The sequence below is a fragment of the Phoca vitulina genome, unplaced genomic scaffold, assembly GCF_004348235.1.
Source record: "Phoca vitulina isolate PV1807 unplaced genomic scaffold, GSC_HSeal_1.0 scaffold20, whole genome shotgun sequence".
In the NCBI taxonomy this organism is placed as follows: domain Eukaryota; kingdom Metazoa; phylum Chordata; class Mammalia; order Carnivora; family Phocidae; genus Phoca; species Phoca vitulina.
This window is the reverse complement of record NW_022589723.1, coordinates 38208074-38221676: the sequence shown is the minus strand read 5'-3', so window position 1 is coordinate 38221676 and position 13603 is coordinate 38208074. Positions and strand designations below refer to the sequence as shown.

The window sequence follows — 13603 nt, the reverse complement described above, 5'->3', positions numbered from 1 at the left end:
GCTTAATTGAAGAACTAGATGGACATTGTTGAAACCAAATTAATGGTCTGAAAAAGCAAGCAGAAATATTTAGAAACACAGAGCAAGGGGCACCTGGGTGGCTCAGTCGTTAAGCGTCTGCCTTCGGCTCAGGTCATGATCCCAAGGTCCTGGGATCGAGCCCCGCATCGGGCTCCCTGCTCAGCGGAGAGCCTGCTTCTCCCTCCCCCACTCCCCCTGCTTGTGTTCCTGCTCTTGCTATCTCTCTCTCTGTCAAATAAATAAATAAAATCTAAAAAAAAAGAAAAAGAAACACAGAGCAAAACTACAAAGAGGAAGAACTCATGTGTGTAAGATAAGATAAATGTGGAGCAAAGATTCAGATTCAGAACAAATGTTAATGATAACAGCTAAAGTGGAGAGGGAGAAAGAGACTGAGGAAAGGCAATAATTCAACAAACAGGAACTATCCCATGATTGCAGAAAGGCATGAAACAGAAGATACAAGGGGTTCAAGTTCCAGGCATTGATGGTCAGGGGGTGGAAGGAAATCAACATACTAGACACATCCGGATAAAAATTCTGAATTGAAAGGATAGACGAAGACCTTAAAAGTTTCCAGTCTTAAAAATAAAAAAGTCACTCTCTAGCACTAGGGGATTCTAAAAAAAAAATTTTAAGTGGTAAATGAAGGCAAAGAATTAAGCATATATCCTACCTCTCCTACACAAACCAATCACCATGTAAACTCTAGCCGATATGAAGAACTTTTTCTTTACTTCTATAAAGAATATGAAATATTTTTCTATTCCAAATAATAAATGAAGAAAAAATGATAAAATTAGGATATCACCTTTTGCAACTCCTAATTAACGGCTCTAGGCTCTAGGCTCTATAACTGCAACATCACGAAGAGAAATAAACAGGTACCACATACTTCCAACAGAAAGAAAACCAAACCCCCTTTAAGTACTCTTGCCAAAAAAACAAAAACAAAAAAACCCAACCTGAACTTGATCACACTTCTAGCTTCAACTATCAATTCACAAGAAATACAGAGACCAAAGGATCATATTAACTGCACCACAGAGATGCAGTCAGCAAAATCCACAGTCAGAAACTCTGTAGAACCTGTTTTTTGTTTCTGTTTTTCAACAAATTGCAAGGAAGGGAGAGAGGTGGGTCAGGGAAACATAACAAAGAAAACGTAAAGATTAAAAGATATACCAATCACAATGGATAGTCCTGCTGACAGAGAATTATGACATTTAAGAAACTATTAGAAATTTGAACACTGAATATTTGATAATATTAAGGAACTTTTTAGGGCAAAAATGGTATTATGATTTTTTTTTAAAGTCCTTACCTTTTAGAGATAACTGAAATAATTGATAAATGGTATGCTACTTGAGATTTCCTTCAAAATAACACAATGGACATGGATAGGATATAGATGAAACCAGACTGGTCATGAGCTGATGACTATTGAAGCTGGTGACACATACATGTGGGTTTACTATATTATTTTATGTATCTTTGATTATGTTTTAATTTCTTTGTAACAAAAAGTTTTACAAGAGGCTTCCATTTTCTTCACTAACTAGGTATAAGCATGATTAAGTAAAGGTATTTAGCTTACTGCAAAGGACAAGGATACTACATGCAGTGTCCTAACTCCACAAATTCCAAATATCATAATGCCTAATATAATCTAGGCATTTGAGAAAAAAAATTACTTATTTCTGGTTCTTGGGAAATATTTTTAATGAGTGATGATTTAGCATTTTACTGGAATGTTCACATTAGCACAATATGGAAAGCTCAAAGAAAAATGTTATCTCTAATGACCAAGTCATCACAGAAAAAGATATTAATTTTAAGGTGTCAGAGAAAACATTTATCATATTCATATCTTCTCTTCTTTCTAGTTCTTAACCTAAATGTGGCTTAAGATTTAGGTCATAAAAAAAAAAGTATGTATGGTATTGGCATAAAAACAGACACACAGACCAATGGAACAGAATAGAGAACCCAGAAATAAACCCATGCATATACAGTCAACTAATATTTGACAAGGGAGCCAAGAATACTCAATGGAAAAAAGACAGTCTCTTCAATAAACAGTGCTGGGGAAACTGGATATTCACATGCAAAAAAATGAAACTAGTCCCCCATTTTACATCACTCATAAAAATTAACTCAAAGGAGACTGAAGAAAAATGTAGGACCTGAAACCATAAAACTTCTAGAAGAAAACACAAGGAAAAAGCTCTTTGACACTAGTCTAGGTAATGATTTTTTGGATATGACACTTAAAGCACAAGCAACAAAAGCAAAAATAAATAAGTGGGCTACATCAAACTAACAAGTTTCTGCACAGAAAAAGAAATGATTAATTAAATGAAAAGACAACCATGGAATGGGAGAAAATACTTGCAAACCACATATCTAACAAGGGGTTAACATCCAAAATATATAAGCAACTCATATAACTCAATAGCAAAAAAGCAAATAATCCAATTTTTTAATGGGCAAAGGACCTGAAAAGACATTTTCCCAAAGCTGTTCAAAAGGTACATCTTATGGTGCTCAGTATCACTAATCATCAGGGAAATATAAATGAAAAATCACGAGTTATCACCTCACATGTGTTAGAATGACTATTATCAAAAAGACAAGAGATAACACGTGCTGGCACAGATATGGAGAAAGGGGAATACTTGCATGCTGTTGGTGAGAATATAAATTGGTACAACCACAAAGGAAAACTGTATAGAGGTTCCTCAAAAAAAAAAAAAATTCAAAGAAATACCACATGATCCAGCAAATCCACTTCTAGGTATATAACTGAAGGACACGAAATCACTATCTTGAAGAGATATATGCACCTCCTTGTTCACTACAGCATTGTTTATAATAGCCAAGACTTGGAAATGAAAGAATAAAGATAATTTCAGACATATATACACATGATAGAGTATTATTCAGCCATAAAAAGAAGGAAATCCTGCCATTTGAGAGAATACGGATGAACCTTGAGGGCATTATACTAAGTGAAATAAGCCAGACACAGAAAGACAAATACTGGATGATCTTACCTACATGTGAAACCTAAAAAAAGCCAAACTCATAGAAACAGAGAACGGATTGGTAGAGAATAGAGATGGGTGGTGGGCAAAATACTTGAACATGGTCAAAATGTACAAGCTTCCACTTATAAGTTCTGGGGATATTAATATACAATATGATGGCTATAGCCAACAATACTGTATTGTATATTTGAAAATTGCTGGGGACAGATCTTTAAAGTTCTCATCACTAGGGCACCTGGGTGGTTCAGTCCACTCAGGTCATGATCTCAAGGTCCTGGGATCCAACCTCCCCCTGGCCCTCCGTCAAGCCCTGTGAAGAGCTCCATGTTCAGAGGGGAGTCTGCTTGTCCCTCTCCCTCTGCCCCTCCCCCTGCTCATGCTCTGTCTCTCTCTCAAATAAATAAAATCTTTAAAAAGTTCTCATCACAAGGAAAAAAATTTGTGACTATGTAAACTTATGGATATTAACTAAACTTATCGTGGTAATCATTTCACAATATATACATATTTGAAATCATTATGTTATATATCTAAAAGTTAATGTTATATGTCAATTATATCTCAATAAAATGGAGTGAAAAAGATTTACATCAAACTGACCTCTATTGTGGTATTTCAACATCACTATGTAGGACACACTGAAATATAGAACTTGCCTATATTACAAGTTGGGGTTTTCAGGCACAGCTTATACATTGGTTAAATCGGAGTCTTCTAATATTTTATATGCATATATCTGGGCAAGACTGTACTATAACACTAATCTAAAGTTAAAAAAAGGAAATAGAAAAGGGGGTGCCTGGGTGGCTCAGCCCGTTAAGCGACCAACTCTTGATTTCAGCTCAGGTTATGATCTCATGGGTTGCTGTATAGAGCCCCGTATTGGGCTCTGTGCTGGGTGTGGAGCCTGCTTAAGATACTCTCTCCCCACCCCCTCCCTCTATCCCACCCTCCCGTCTCCCTCTCTAAAAAAAATAAAATAAAATAAAAAATAAAGTTAAACAGAAAAAAGTTAAATATATGAAAATACAGAAAAGTATTTCAAATGTACTTATATCTTAGATGAAAGGTTAAAACAGTGTTACTCTTCAAATGTGACAAATTATGCACTCGATTAAGGGGTTTTTTTACCCTGCCTTTAAGACCCCTCAGAAAGTGTCACAGCTCTATATATCGGTCCTAAGGGGTTTATGCATTACAAAATATGAAAAACATGCAAGATTGCTAAGTAGGCTATCAGCTGCTTCCCTCTTGGTAATTAAAGTGACTCATAAATTATTTCAACAAACTAGTAGAATATATTTATGCTAATGAAAGTGATTCTGCTACATACCTCTTACCAAACTGTAAAATTCAGTATTTTGTTTCTGCTGTTTCATAGAAATGCTAAGTGTTAACAGTAACAATAATAAACACAATCACAAGAGCATAACACCCAGACCAAAAACAAAACAAAACAAAACAAAAAAACCCCACAAGTAATATATACATCTATGGCCATATTATAATTATGCACTAAATAACAGGATATTTTGGTTATTGCTATTTTTTTAGAAAATGCCCTTGAGGGGCGCCTGGGTGGCTCAGTCTGCCTTCAGCTCAGGTCATGATCCCACAGCCCTGGGATGGAGCCCAGCATCAGGCTCCCTGCTCGGTGGGGAGTCTGCTTCTCCCTCTCCCGCTGCCCCTCCCCCTGCTTGTGTTCCCTCTCTCTCCCTCTCTCTCTCCCTCACTCTCTCTCAAATAAATAAAATCTTAAAAAAAAAAAGAAAGAAAGAAAGAAAGAAAGAAAGAAAGAAAGAAAATGCTCCTGAGTTCCAGCCAGGCAACCCAGGAATAAAAATTCATTTCTTAGCAGTCTCCAGATTCAGAAGAGAAAAGAGTGTGGCAGACTTCTAGCTATTCTCCAATACCCATTTTCCTTTCTATATGGTAACAGAACTGCTGGGTTTTAGCTGGACACATGATCTTGTGGAATACAGACTACTTATGCCAGCTGTCCATGCAGTTAGGATGGCCACAGCTCTAAGTTCTGGCCACTGTGCTGAAGGAGGTAGTACCATGTGGCACTTATGGGAAATCCTCCTTAAGAGACAGCAGGTATATATCTTTCTGTTACTTCTTGATTCCTTCCTCCACCAAGCTGTCGAGGATATCACTTCTATCTTGGACTATTAGACTATGGCCACGCATGGCAGAGGAACAAAACAGAAGGTTCCTCAGTTCCTGACACTGTGGAGTGTCATGCCAGCCCTGCACTTTCATGTGGAGAATAATAAACTTTCACCTTATTTAGTCCACTGTTATTTTATATTTTCTGTTACTCAGAGTCAATATGAATCCTAATACAAAATATAACCTGTTAACTCTTCAAAAAAAAAAACAAAACAAAAGAAGCTGCATGAAAGAATAAGTCGCAGTGACATAAGAGAAAATACCACTGTAGGAAGTGGTAGTGTACAGCACAATGAGGGCTGGCTTGAAGAAGACCAGAGTTTTAGAATTAGTTCTACTTCCTACATAAACCTTTGGCAAGCCATTTAACCTAGGCAGGCCTCAGCTTCTTCTATAAAATGGTAGTAAGATAGATCTAAAGAGTGGTGAGAATTAAATTGGAAGCGGTTGATGAAAACACAAATTGTAAAGAGCTATATAGTATCAGTATTACTTTGTCAATTATTCCTTCTTCCCCACCTTTCCTTCAGAATTGGGGCATGAGGATAGACTGCAATACTTAAACATAACTAGAGTGTCACCCCCCAGAGATTGATTCATTAGGTCTAGCGCAGGAACCATGCTACTGCATTTTCAACAAGCACCCCAAGAGACTGTTAAAGCAGTCAGCCCATTACACCTTGGGAAACACTGCTCTATGATCAGGCCCTACCTGTTCTTGTAATCCTGTGCTTGAGTGCTCCAATATTTTAAGACTGTGATGAAACACAAGGAGAGTTCCATAGCCTCTCTAGTGCCTAACTAAATGCTAAGTAGCCAGGAGACAATTTAATAATATTTTGTTGAACTGATGAACTGAAGTGGAAAATGACAAAGTGGAACTGAATCAAATGACCCACTATGGACTTCCATTTCTGGCCAACAAAGTAACAGGAAATTTACCCTCCTGCCTCAAACAACTAAAAAACAGAACAAATTAAAGGAAACAAGTTTTCAAGACACTGGATATCAGGTAATAAAAACCATGATTCCTGAGATATAATGAAAAACGAAGGTGAGCCTTACGACTGCCCTAGATTACTTCTTGGAGAAAGTTTCCAGGCCAAAGTACCAAGAGGAGGAGCCCAGGAAGCACAGGGTGACGTTTCCTTGAGTTGAGGGGATAGAGCTCTGAGTCCAGGGAGGACAGTGTGGCTCCAGTTCACAGGACAGAATACCAGAGAGAAAACTCCCAACACCTGCAGAGATTCCTCAACTCTTTGGAATATATGTATGTGAGGCTGGGCAAAGAACCACTTGAAAAGATTTAAGGGAACAATCCCAAGACCTCACATAGGGCAGGGAATAGTGCCTGTTCTCATCAGCTAGGGTGAAAACCCTCATAATTTACAGGGCATTGGATAGAATACCCTGAAGAGTTTTACCTCAGGAGTGAGAAAAAAATTAGCCCTAGGTCAAATGTTGCTCTGGTCCCACCTGACAAAGCTTAAAAGCAAGACTTGAAAGGATCAAACTGTTTCCAGATAACTTATCCCAGAAAATTCAAGAATATTTATAGGAATACAAAAATATCCTGCATCCAACAGGGCAAAATTCACATCAGGCATCCAATCAAAAATTACCAGACATGTAAAGAACTACTATTTTACTTTTTTAAAAATCATTTTCTTGGGGTTTTACTAAATCTTAAATTTTCCTTAAAAAAAAAAACTGTCATTTTTATCATTTACACTCTGTGTGTTAATCTCAAAATCCCTCATCTACATAATTGAAGTGCTATTCCCTATATGAAATATTAACACTTTGAAGACAAACAGCATAGCTGGTTAAAAGCACAGCCTTTAGAGGCAGGAAAACCAGGCTCTGAATAAATTCTTTATTCTTAACTTATCCCTGTGTTCCTGGGCAAGCCACTGAACCTCTCTTGAGTTTTAGTTTACCTATCTATAAAACAGTACAACAGTATTTGCTTCATAGGACTTCTGTAAGAAATAAAGTAAATACCTAATAAATAGTAACTATCATGCCATAATTATCACATTATCATAAGGAAAGTTTAAAAAAGTTAGTACACACTCAAACATTCACTGAGCAACAAGCAATCATATGCTAGTTAATATGCAGGCACTAGGAATACAATGAAAAAAAGGATACTGTTGAGAGGACCTGAAGTATATCTTATGTTGAATCTGCATTTAGAAGTTCATCTCAAGTACAAACTTCATATTCTATTTCTTAATTTCTAAGTAGGGCAATTATTTTAAGTCCTCCTACAAAAATTAAAGGTTGATTTTTTTCCCTTTGAAAGGGAAAAATAAGAAATTGTCAGGTTCAACCAATTAGGGCATGTCTAAGAAATCCTGGAATCTGAAAAACAGGGTAAAACTTTAACTTAAAAGCAACCTACAATTTAACATCACCTTTCAAAATTATTCTCAAATTAGCAGGCTAAATTGTATTCAGATACAAAATACACAAAATGGACCAATCTGTTATTATGATAATCTTTACAGAAAGGCTTGGGCTAACAGATGTAAGGAATTAAAACCAAGTTCAAGTTTGTATTTCATTTGCTCATTCCACTTAAATGACAGATGGCTTAAATATTAACCCTATTAACAAGACATTTGCATATTCATTATGAATCTGATTGCCTTACTTCATAAGTCCATGAAGTCATTTTATTAATTTTACTGTACGGCTGCCCATTTCATGCAAGATCTTCAAAACCCTTGCCTCTCCAAGTGTGGTTCTAGAACCAGCAGCATCAGCATCACCTGTAAATTTGCTAGAACTACAGAATTTTATTCCGCATACCAGACCTACTGAGTCGGAATTTGCATTAAAACAGAATCCCCGGGGCGCCTGGGTGGCTCAGTCGTTAAGCGTCTGCCTTCGGCTCTGGTCATGATTTCAAGGTCCTGGGATCGAGTCCCACATCGGGCTCCCTGCTCAATGGGAAGCCTGCTTCTCCCTCTCCCACTCCCCCTGCTTGTGTTCCCTCTCTCGCTGTCTCTGTCAAATAAATAAAATCTTTAAAAAAAATAAAAAAAATAAAAATAAATAAAACAGAATCCCCATGTGATTTCTATGCACTATGAAGTCTGAGTAGCATAGTTCTAAACTGTTGATTTTTTTTCACTTTTTTTTTTACAGTATTATAAAAAGCTTATTTGCTTCCAAACTGTTGATTAACTTACCTCCAGATAGTTACTTTTCATAATAATTCAGTTCAGACAAATAAATCAAAAGATATAGATATATTAGATGTTCTACATATAATATTTATGTCTCAGACTTGACCTCCCCTCTCAACCAGGATTTCAAGTCTTAGAAGACTTACACTATCCATATTTTCTCAAGTCAACATTTTTGTGGCCACTAGCATGTGGTCATTGTGACAAAATCTCTGTAATTAAATAACTATATAGAACAATACCAGATCAGTTCTTCCTATAATTTCAGAAAAAAATGAAAAAACTCAAAGTAGTTTAAACTAAGGTTCAGCTTGAAAGTTCCCTAGGGAAAAAACGACCAGAACGACTTTATCTTCCACAATAATATATTTTTATGCTTTACCTAACACATATTTTTTACTGCAGGTACCATATATTTTTAAAATAAGAAATTCACATGGGACTTAGTACAGTTCTTTAGATGGCTCATCTTTTATTATTACTATTGCACAATAGTCACAGTGCACATAAAATAGAACAAATCTTGTTTTCTCTTTCGATTTTCCAAAAAGAAAAATGACAGACCTAGGCTGAAACTGATCACAGCAGGTAGGATGCTTCAGCACAGATTCAAAGGAAGGTACAAATGTTCAGTTTTCAAAAGCACTGCAAAAGCCAACTTCATCTCTTGTCACTGTAGCTGTGGCTTTATGCCAAACATTTGAAAACTGTTGAAAAGTCCCATTCCTCATAAGCAATTATGAAGAGCTTTGCAAAAAGAAGGGGGAAATAACTGTAATAACAATGAACTCCTTACAATAGCCAAATGTCCATGGCCTCTGGGTTGCAGGATAAGAATCCGAGAGTTACCCATATGCATCTGAGCCAATGCACCCAACACAGATGCCTTAGGAGAAAGGGTTTGAAGGGGTGGTAAGAGAGTATGAAGGAATGTGTTGGGCAGACTCAGAAATTAAATATTTCTCAAACATCCCCAGTTTTTTATAAGATACAATTATAGATCAGACATCCTTCAATTTAACTTTATTCATCCTTTTTTGCGTTTGCAGCCTATATAATTTCTCAGGATACAGCATTCTGCAAGAGTACAACTAGGCACTGAACGCCTTTTTTTATGGTTCTAGATATATTGATTTCAAACTTTAAGTAGTCCCCTAGCTCTAACATTCGAGAATTTGGTGAACAATTCATTATGCCCCATCTCTACTCTCATCCACAATCAAGCCTCTCAAAGAATTGTCTAGCCATGGTGGTTCCGCTCCCTCACCTACCAGTCACCCTTCAGCCTACCTCATCTGGCTTCCACCACTTCACTCCACTGAAACTTCTCTTGGTAAAGACCATAAGGACCTTCATGTTGCTAAACCCAATGGACATCCCTTAGTCATCATTTTTCTCCACTTTGCAGCATCATTCAACAAAGTTCACTGTTCTCTCCCTCTTAAAATAACTTTCTGTAGCTTTGATGGACATTTCTCCTGGGTGCCTCCCCAACTCCCTGTCCCCTGTCAATCTTCTTTAGGGACTCTGTCCCCTCTACCTAACCTACAAATGTTGGGCCATCTTGGGACTCAGTCCTGGAATTTCATGCAATCTCATAACTATCAATTTCAACTTCATGCTGATGACACATTCATCTCCAGCCCACATCTTTCTTCTACACTAGTATACCCAACTACCTATTCAGCATCTCCACTTGAATGCTTCACAAACACATTTAAACTCAATACATCCGAAACCGAAGCCTTGGATCTTTCTCTCACTGTTCCTCCTCCAATGTTTTCCATTCCCCAACCATCTACCCAGTTGCTCCTGCTAGAAGCCCAGAAGTCCTTTCCTCCCATATCCAACCAACCTCCAAGTCCTATCATTTTGGCCTCCAAAATATAGTTTTAATATGCCCAATTTCCCTATTCCCACTGCCACCCTCTCCAAACTACCCCCACTCTAGTCGAAGTCATTATCATCACTTGCCTGCAACAATAGCATTCTAAGTGATCTTCCTGAACCTACTCATATTCCCCTTCAACTCCGTCTTCAGACTTCGGCCAGAGTGATCTTTCAAACATGAAAATTCTACTTAAAACCCTTCAGTGGCTTCCAACCAACTTTAGGATAGTGTTCACAAGGCACCTGTCTACCTCTCCAGATAATCTCACCTTATGCTATCACTCCCTTTGTTCTCTAAGCACCGGCCTTATTCTTTTTCTCTGTACATTATACGTGCTGAGGTTTTCCAGGTGTAGGGCCTTTGCACATGCTGCAAATGCTACATGAAATATTTGTTCTTTTACTCTTCCACCCTCTGCTGCCCAAATCACACTAACATACACATGCACAGGCATAATCGAAAACTTCAGGGTCCACATCCAACAGTCAAACCAGACCAAAAGGAACAGAATGACTAGCAACTCTTGCCATTAAAGTACACACCACCACAACAAAAAATAATAACAGCAAACCCTTATATAATTTTACCAGGACTGTTTGAAGTAATTTATATATATTATATATATTAACTTATTCACTGCTCACAACAATCCTAGGAAGTGGATACTATTATTATCTCTATTTTAAAGTAAGTTAAAAAAAGGTACAGAGAGGATCAATAACCCCAGCAAGGTCAGAGAAATTCAGTAGCAAAGCAAGGATTCAAATTTAGTCCTTCTTCTGTGTGAGTGCTTGACTGCCCGTAGCATGACAACTTGGTCATGGACTATTTAACCTTCCCTTCCACATAAGGGATGTGGAACTGTTTTAAATAATTATACAGTTATTTGGATAAGTACTTGTCCTCCACTAAGCTGAAAACACCAATGAGGGTAGGGACCATTTCTATCTTGTGCACTGACATATCCCCAGCACCCTGAATAAAGCCTAACACATAACTGCTGCTCAATAATCTGTTGAACATACGACTACTGCCTTGCGTAATTATTTTGAGAATGTATTGGATCCAATTATGAGATTATGTATATATGTCCTGTTAGCTGTTGGCTAGCCAGTCCTGTCAGTCCTGCGGTGTCCCCTCCTCCGGCCTGGGTGGCATTCGGGGGACTAGGCCCAGTGTGGCTGCTGGCCTCGGTCTTCCCTCTCCCCCCGGGGGGTTGAGCGCCTCCCGGCCTTTCCTGCCCTCTAGCCTCACCTTCCACGTGGGGGAAGAGGCTGTCCCAGCGTCCTGACCAGGCCCCGGAGGCTCGCCGGTGCCCGAGGGCATGAAGCGGCCATACCGCTGCAGAGGCCACTGAGCCGCGCCTCCTCCCGGGAGCGCGAGGCCTGCAGGCTCTTTTCCCGCCTCCGCCATGTCGGGCCTCCGGATGTGCACAGCAGGCGGGCCCTGGCCAATCCGCGCAGCTAACCAATCAGGAAGCGCGCTGGCCCAAGGCCCACCTTCCCCGCCAGTGGAAGCCAATGGGCGGACCCCGAAGACTCCTGCAGGGGGCTGCTGGGGTCGTGGGCGTCCCTCTGCACCCCGTGCGCCTTCTCCTGTGGGCGGGCAAAGTGGAGAGAGTAACTTCCACGTGGAAGTGGGGCTGTGGCGCCTGTAGATGGTAGCTGGCCTCGCCTCTGCGGCACTGGGGCCCTCACCTCCCCTCAGGCAGCCCAAGTCACGGTCCAGCCGCTCTGACTGGGACATTTCCGAAAACTGGCTGATTCCCTGTAACTTGTACGCGCTGGGACCAGGCCGGCTTTCCGAGGCTGCGTGGACAAGTGTGTTTCCCTTCCCGCAGCCTTTCAGATGGCAATGTCCCTGCCCACCCCAAACCCATTACAACACAGCATCAATTCCACCCGCCATTCAGGAAGTAAGGCTATTTTCTCCTCATCCTGTGACCCTCTGGACTCCAGACGGTCAAGTTGTTGCCAAAAGAGAGGAGCAATTGGGTGGGATGCTGCCGGCCATAAAAGGTGTGCCCCAGTCAAGCAGCAGGTGCAACTAAATGACAGGTCTGGGTGATTTATAGTCGACAAAGCACTTCTACATCTGTTACTTCATTTGTCCTCCCAACAACCTTGTGAATTAAAGAAGCAAAACAGAGATTACTGCCCCCATTGAATAGATGGGAGGCAAAATAAGGTCCCGAGGGTCAAAGCGATTTGTCCAAGGTTACACAGCCAGGGTAAAACTGTGGTCTCCACAATCTCTCCAAGTGTCTGCCACACTCAACGAAGAATTTATGTATTCATTGAGTCTGTGTCAAACCAGAAGCAGAGTCTACAGAGGATGGAGACTATGTTAACCAAACACATAAAATAGAGTTATAATGCAAGTAATTTTTAAAACTAAATGTCAAAGGGTAGTATATGCATAGTCAATGGTTAGAGAGGTGGTAGTTCATTCACTCTACAAAGCACCCATTAAATATCCACTGTGTGTAACTATACTAGTCACTATAGGGGTTACAGAAATGGGTAAGTCATGTATCTAACCTTCTAGGACCTCATGCATCTAGCCTTCTAGGATCTTATAAGGAGAACAATGAGAAGTACCCATGATACCTGATAGTTACTGCCACATAAAAGGTACAAACCATGTGCTCTAAGGATTCAGATGAAGAGTGGCACTTCACTTCTGTGAAGTGCCCAAGCTCTGCTTCTGTTCAGAGCACTGAACAGCAGCTAAGGAGAGTGAATTTTACTTGGTAGGTGATAAGGAGCATGGAAAATGTGTGTAGGGGAGTGACGCTGTTATAATGGTGGTCTAGGGAGGCTAATCTTTCAGGGGCATACAGAATAAATTGCATTCAAGGCAGAGGATATATGTTACTTATCTTTCTATTTCAGATTTCAGAAACTGCTTCTGAAGGTCCTTAAATGACACAGCACTACTGCATTTAATATAGTAGTAAATAGTTAGAAACTTGGTGTGAGTCCCAGTTCCGCCACTTGCCAGCCGTGTGACCTTGGGGAAGTCACTTAACCTCTCTGTAAAATAGGGCTAGCAAATACCCATCTTAAAGGGCCAGAAGAAGGATAAAATAAGATCATATGTGGGAAAACCCTTGGTAAATTACAAAGCAGTACACATGTTGGTGCTTTCTATTCACAGGGTTAAAGTGACTTTCTATGGGCTCCCTGTAGGCAGGAGGATGGGAATGGGAGCCTGACATTCAGTCTCAGAGGTGCTCACCTTCCAGGTCCAGGGCTGTGGATGCTGTC

The 13603-nt window shown here is 39.6% G+C and overlaps 1 protein-coding gene across 2 annotated transcripts in view; it reads right to left on the bottom strand.

The window, feature by feature from the left end:
* REC114 (REC114 meiotic recombination protein) overlaps window positions 1–11747 on the bottom strand; it is a 107335-nt gene extending 95588 nt beyond the window's left edge. For both annotated transcript variants that reach the window (XM_032418099.1, XM_032418100.1), the window contains exon 1: window positions 11589–11747. In XM_032418099.1, the coding sequence (XP_032273990.1) occupies window positions 11589–11747 (159 nt within the window). The remainder of the gene's footprint in view (window positions 1–11588) is intronic.
* Window positions 11748–13603: the final 1856 nt, after the last annotated feature.